General features: G+C 38.2%; 1 protein-coding gene across 2 annotated transcripts in view; it reads left to right on the forward strand.

Annotated features, from left to right (window-relative positions):
- Nucleotides 1–6927, forward strand: part of STAM2 (signal transducing adaptor molecule 2) — a 49231-nt gene extending 42304 nt beyond the window's left edge. For both annotated transcript variants that reach the window (XM_020900401.2, XM_020900400.2), the window contains exons 13-14: nucleotides 1573–1742; nucleotides 3747–6927. In XM_020900401.2, the coding sequence (XP_020756060.2) occupies nucleotides 1573–1742; nucleotides 3747–3978 (402 nt within the window). In that variant the 3' untranslated portion in view covers nucleotides 3979–6927. The remainder of the gene's footprint in view (nucleotides 1–1572; nucleotides 1743–3746) is intronic.
- The last annotated feature ends 201 nt before the right edge of the window (nucleotides 6928–7128 follow it).

The following is a 7128-nucleotide window of genomic DNA, read 5'->3' on the forward strand; positions in this document are numbered from 1 at the left end:
ATCCGTGTTTCGCTAAGCAGAACTTATTCCTTTAAAAAGTTAGCATTCTGTCTAGTTTGATTCTTCATAGAATATTATCTATATCATTCGCACATAATGGCATCTGAAATATTTAAAGTTCCTATTCTAATTTGAGAAAGAAAAGTCCATAGTAGGAAAAGGTGGAGTGGCACACCACCAGCTGCACTGTGAAGCCGTCAGGGGCCCTAAGGCGCGGAAGAGGCCCGCTCCCGCCGTCTTAGCCTGCTCTCAGTGGGCTGTGCGTCTGCTAAGGAGGCAGCAGGATTTCTTTTCCCTTTTTAAAGTTTCCGCTGCACTGCACAGCTTAGTTCCCCAACCAAGGATCAGATCCATGCCTTCGGCAGTGAAAGTATGGAGTCCTAACCACTGGAAAGAAAGTGAAAGTCTCTCAGTCGTGTCCAACTCTTCACAACCCCATGGACCATGGAATTCTCTAGGCCAGAATGCTGGAGTGGGTAGCTTTTCCCTTCTCCAGGGGATCTTCCCAACCCAGAGATCGCACCCAGGGCTCCCGCATTGCAGGTGGAGTGTTCACCAGCTGAGCCACCAGGGAAGCCCAGGAATACTGGAGCGGGTAGCCTATCCCTTCTCCAGCGGATCTTCCTGACCCAGGAATTGAACTGGGGTCTCCTGCATTGCAGGCGGATTCTTTACTAACTGGGCTCTCAGGGAAGCCCCCTAACCATTGGACTGCCAGGGAATTCCCATGATTATAGTTGTCAATGTAGTGGTTTATTTGGCATTTTTAGAATTCTGAATTTTCATGTTATTGGTCTTTGCTTTAAAAATAGCTTAGTTTAAAACTGGAGTGATGATAGTTACTGTATGATACTTGTTAAACATGCAGTTGTTTTGAATGTTGTATTTTGTAAGCAGGTTGTAGATCCTGTCCTGAAAGAGATGTTACCCTGAAAATTAAGTAGGGCACACATACATATAAATAGCCAAAGAGACTTAGACCATGTTGCTAGTTCTTGAGGGCCCATCTCCTTTACCCAGAATTCTTCTCTCCTTTTGTCCTCTCTGTCCTGCAGGAAGGATGAAGGAGGCACTGCCAGAGAGGGCCTGCACCCTGCCTTGATACCACGTATCCTTCAATTTATTCTTTTAAATTTTATTCTTAAGAAGTTGAATAAGGCACCCCGAGATAGGGGTGAAGAAGGTCATCTTTCTCATGGTGACTTGAAGTGATACTGTGCTGACTTCAAGGGAGTATATAGTCTTCCTTGTGGCTTGACAGCAAGACATGTTACCTAGTAATAGACTGCCTAGATGAATTCCAACCTGCTGCTTAAAAAATACACCACCTCCCTTCCTTTCACCGTGCTGCAAAATAAAAGAATGAGCAAGTAAATCATAAACTTCCATGGATTTGGCACTATGATGTGGAAGCGCTCCATGTTTTACACCAGGGTGGACAGATTGATGAAATCAGATTGCTCTCCAAAGAACTATTGTATTTTATTTCATTTAAGTCTTTTAAAGTTTTAATGTATTGCTAGGCAGTTGTTTGGGAAATCAGTGAGCCAACCTTTTCTCCTTGGTTAACAGACATACCCAGTTCAACCACATGGTGGAAACTATATGGGTCAAAGTATTCAGCACGTCACTGTTGCCCAGAGCTACAGCCTAGGACCAGATCAGATTGGTCCACTGAGATCTCTGCCTCCAACTGTGAATTCCTCAGTGACAACACAGCCTGCTCAAACTCCGTACTTAAGGTAAGTTTTGGGGAGCTATGTTAATTTTGTAATTATATACATTAAGTTTTCACAGACGTTCAGAATGAGAGTAATTAGACCCTTTTCTTCGTAATAATAGCGCCTTCTTTTGCTGTTGAGATGAAGTTACAGAAGTGCTCATTCACCATCCCATGAGATAGGAATGGTGCCATCTTAGCTTGCTACCCATACTGAGATGGTGCCAGACCTGGAGTACAGTCTGGGCCCCTGGGAAAAATAGGCTAACTTCCCTTATAGAAGCCAGGCCATTGATACACTTAGCCCGGGGCTTTAATTAGTAGTCTCGGTGAAGACGGAAGTGGCAACCCACTCCAGTATTCCTGCCTGGGCAATCCCATGGACAGAGGAGCCTGGCGGGCTACAGTCTGTGGGGTCGCAAAAGAGTAGACATGACTGGGTGGCTGAACAACAACAAAGTAGTCTCAGACGTATTTTAGGAGTGTGTATTCCTAAAAAGCAAAAACCTTTGCTGCTTTGACTCTTAGAAGAAGTATGTCTCAGCTGTGGAATTTGTCGTCTGATTTTTTTATATTCTTCACTTCTATCCTGAAAACCATGTCTGAATCTTGCCTTCTGTTAACTTTGCTTAACAACACAAAATGTCTCTTTAGTTGTCATGTGTAATGATCTCGAAAGTCTCTTCCCACTCTTAAATTCCATGAGTATAAATTTTAGATATTATCTGGTAATTAAATGAATCTGTTCATATTGGTATTTAACTCAGTTAAAATGTAAAAATTTTGTTATCCTGGGTGACATTAGGAATTACAGAGAGAAAAACTATAGAGGAGTATAGACATGGATCCTCCTGTATTGAAACAGTATATTTGGTACAATTAAAAATTATAGCTACTGGGGAAGGCCCTTTCAAAAGTTCCACTATGTTGGGACTTCACTGTGGTCCAGTGGTTAAGAATACGCCTTCCAATGCAGGTGACGTGAGTTCGATCCCTGGTTGGGGAACTAAGATCCCACATGCTGCGGGGCAGCTTAGCCCTTGTGCCACAACTAAGGGTTGATGCAGCCAAAAAAGTAAATAAAAAATAAAATAAAAGCTGCTACTGTTGCTGCTAAGTCACTGTGTCTGACTCTGTGTGACCCCACAGACGGCAGCCCACCAGGCTCTGCTGTCCCTGGGATTCTCCAGGCAAGAACACTGGAGTGGGTTGCCATTTCCTTCTCCAGTGCATGAAAGTAAAAAGTGAAAGTGAAGTTGCTCAGTCGTGTCTGACTCTTCGAGACCCCACGGACTGGGATTTTCCAGGCAAGAGTACTGGAGTGGGGTGCCATTGCCTTCTCTGAAATCAAAGCTACACTATAGTAATTATAGGAACAAATAGATGTCCCGCAGTTTGGTGTGATTTTCAACTTAGTAGGGATTTGGGATTTTTTTGTTTTGTTTTTGCATAGTGTTAATATAGTCTGTTGAGGGTAGATTCAGGTCCTGTGTGGATTACACATTCTCCCTGCTTGTATTATTTTTATGTAGGGATTCAGGTTAAGCTGCCAGGGGCAGCTTGGAAAGGGCGCTACCAGAGGAAAGTATGAAGAGTGGGTAAAGAAACATGGTCTCTGCCGTGCTGACTGAGAGAACGGGGACAGGAGAAAACGGGCTGAGGGTGTACTTGAGCTGGGGTTCTGTTCTCACCACACCTGGTCCGGGACACCAGGGGCAGAAACACTCTGCATCTCCTCAGAAGATTTCCAGATGTTTTCCATGAGAGATTTTGGGGAAAACAAAATTAGATAGGCCTTATAATCCTATATTTTATTTCACTTGGACTACTTCCTTCTTCTCAAATATGAAAATTACACTAACAGTGTTGGATAGCTGGAGTGGTTAAATTATAATCAGAATAGTAGAGTGATATAAACTTAGAAATACGGAAAAGACATTTTTATTTTGTCACAGTGATTGCTCTCTGACCGTAACCCAGACAACGCAAAGTAAATACAGTTTTCTTTTTAAAATTTTGTTCGCAGCACTGGACAAGACACTGTTTCCAACCCTACTTACATGAACCAGAACTCTAACCTGCAGTCAGCTCCTGGTGCAGCGGCTTACACGCAGCAGATGGGGGTGCCCATGGATCTTTCATCTTACCAGAACACTACTTCTAACTTGCCGCAGTTGGCAGGCTTTCCCCTGGCAGTTCCGGCTCATTCAATTGCACAGCCGCAAACAAATTACCATCAACAGCAGCCTCTCCTTTAAAAGCAAACCAAGCATTCTCTTGAAAGCCTTCATAAGTGTACTACTCAACCCTTGTGATTATAATCTGAAACTATTAAAAGAAGGAAAAAAAATTTTTCTCAACTGAAAAGACCCATAAATAAATAAAGCACAAAAACCTGTCTTATTCTTATTATGCCATAAAAAGTTCTTTTCCAGTTCCAGCTTGTTTGAAGTCAGCCTTTTGATTAGAGGCAGCTTCAAGTTGCTTCCAGTTAGTTTTTTCTTACTTTCAAATCTCTCTATACAAATCTGGACAAACAAATAAATAGCCTTATGACACTAAACAACAAGAGATAGGCGTGTAGGAGTGTATAAGGAAAGCACCATTTACCCCTAAATTGTCATGGTAATTGGGAAAGCACTGAAACCTTTAAGTACTTTTTGTCTGCTTTTTTTTGTTTTTCTCTTCTTTTTCAGTTTCCCACACACCATTGTTTAAAAAGACCAACATGTTTTTGTGCAGGCATTTAGCTTCCCTGCATATTTCCTTTTGTTTCCTTAAATTGCAGTTGTGTTTGCAGTACTGTCAGTTTTGCTATCAGTGACGTGCTGAGTAATAATTAGCATAGAATTGTCTACAGAAGGAAGAACACTTTGGGAGGAACAGAAATGTTTTTTGTTGTTATTAGTGAAGACCATGTAAATGCAGATGTGTGTTAAGTATATAGCCAGTTCTCCAGTCATGCCAACAGTGGGTTGCGGAATGCCCCATGAAACACTTCCAATCCCTGGGAAAAAAATAAAAAACATTTTTTTCTACAAGGGTCCTTAGCATTTAGAATTGCCACTTAAAAACCTTTTCAGGTGGTTTTGGCCATCATCTAAGGAAGATACAAGGTCCGTTTGGTTTTTTTTTGGTTGGTTGATTGGTTTTGTTTTTCTGCAACATGGTGTGCAGAGACGCTGCATTTCCATTTTACAGACTGTGTGAATTTGAGCTATGAGACATTCCTCATAACATGATGCAGTGTATACCAGGCATGAATGATGTGTGTTTTTACTGATGTGTTGTTTTTTTAAAAAGGTGATTTGAGTACCAGTGGTACGCCAGACTTGACAATTTTGGCCATTGCTTTCAGAAGCAATTGAGCTTGTGGAATAATAACAGGCAGTAGATTTATAGGGAAGCCATCAAGACAGTTTTCCTGAAGCCTATGTTCTAGGTGAGTTTGAAGTGCTAATATATTCCACGTACTTTGGGAGTTAGGTAGTAAACCAATAGGGATTGTTTTCTTTCCTAAGAATTTGCACCACTATTGCATCATCTACCAACTTTTTAGATAGCACAGAATGTGAATACATTATGCTTACAGATCCATGGTATTTTGACTGGGAGAAACAATGGATGTAAAGTTGAGTTTTTAAAAATTTAACTCGCAGGAATTCCCTGGCTCACTGGGGTCCATATTCAAACTAAGATCCTGCAAGCTGCAAAAATAAATAAACTTGCATGGAAGCAAGATTTCTATATTGTTTTTTAAAGAAAGCCCTTAATCTTTCTACTAAGAATCCATTTGAAGATAGTGCTCTAGAAATATTTGTCATTTCTGTATTTACAGAAATTCCATTATAAATATGTTTCTTTTTCAAAGAAACTATATCCTGGGGAAAAAGTCTTCTATATACTACTTGGTCTACATTTAAAGGGAAAAACAAGCAATATTGGAAAAACCCAATTTCTGTCATTGTCTTATTTCAGATATAAGTAACTGGAAAGAAACTTTTAACCTTTCATGTCTGTCCTCTGTTTTTTATCCAGTATTTTCCTTCCATGTGAATTCAGTTATATACTTGTAAGAAATTCTAAAATAGCACCTTACTTTTTTGGAAATGAATCTTCTATAAAGAAAACAAAGCAGAAAAAACATTTACAAAACTACGCTTGATAATAATTAGCGTTTGCATAATATATGAAAAATCTTACATTTTCCCCCAAACAGTATTTAATAAAGTTATTTTAATGTTTGTGTAAATAATTTATGTACAATTGTGATCTGAGTTGTAAAAGCTTGATTCTGTGTAAGTCTCTGAATTACAATAAATACTGCACACCCACTAATTTGGGTTCTGCCATTTTTAAGTTCAACTAATGTAGTTTTGGAATGATATAACATGAAACGTGTATATAGTGTATATTGGCATTTATCTGTGAAATTTTATATATCCGGAAGTTTCTTCTCCCTTTTAAATTAAAAATAATTTTATTTTTGCCATACTGTAGCGAATTTTGTGTTACAGGTTGTTGATAGTATAAAAATGTTATTAAATCGGTATACTGAGATGATATTTTTGGTGTTAATAAGAAAAACAGGGTTATTTTTCTTTCTTTTTCATGATCTTATGGATGTATTTAAGACCTGTTTATAATTCAATGTTTTCTGCCAAAGGAATTATTTAACATCAGATTTCTACATTAGGTTCATACTTACTATTTTATATAAAAAATAAAAATAACTTCTACTTTTTCATATGGAAATCTTGGTACATTAGAAAGAATTCCTGACAATTTATAATACAATTTTCACTGATGTAGGAAAAAATCTGCCCTAGATCTTAAACTATATGAAGTGAGATATGTTCTTACACTTTGAAAAATATATGGTCTACCAACATTGTCTTGTAATTTGGTAACTTGTTTATAAAATTACCTGAACATTAAATAATTATAACACTTATCAATTAAGAATTGATACCTGACTGCATAACAGATATCACTGTATATTTTGAAGACAGTTATAAAGTATCACCATCCAGATTTTTTTAAAATTGATTTTAGATGTTAAAAATTATTGTTTAGGAATTTTAAAAGAAAGTTCTTCTTAGTAAAAATTGTGCCAAGGCCCCTGACTTCTGGGAGAGGAGTTATTGTCATTTTGGTGAGAAAGCTGAAGTTATTTTTGTAAATAATAAATTATAAATACTATAGCACCAATCTGTCATGCTTTGTTTCTGTCAAAAGGCATTTTTCTTATTTATGTACTCAGTTCTAGGGAGTTGATTTAGTTTCTTTTGAAGATTAAAGATTTTTTAAATAAAGTTCTCCAGAGAAGATTGGTTCTAATCTTACCAAGCCAAATTTAAATTTGCATTTTGAAAAAGCCTTACTGTGTCAAAAAGAGAAATTAGGTT

The sequence above is a fragment of the Odocoileus virginianus genome, chromosome 13, assembly GCF_023699985.2.
Source record: "Odocoileus virginianus isolate 20LAN1187 ecotype Illinois chromosome 13, Ovbor_1.2, whole genome shotgun sequence".
Classification (NCBI taxonomy): Eukaryota; Metazoa; Chordata; class Mammalia; order Artiodactyla; family Cervidae; genus Odocoileus; species Odocoileus virginianus.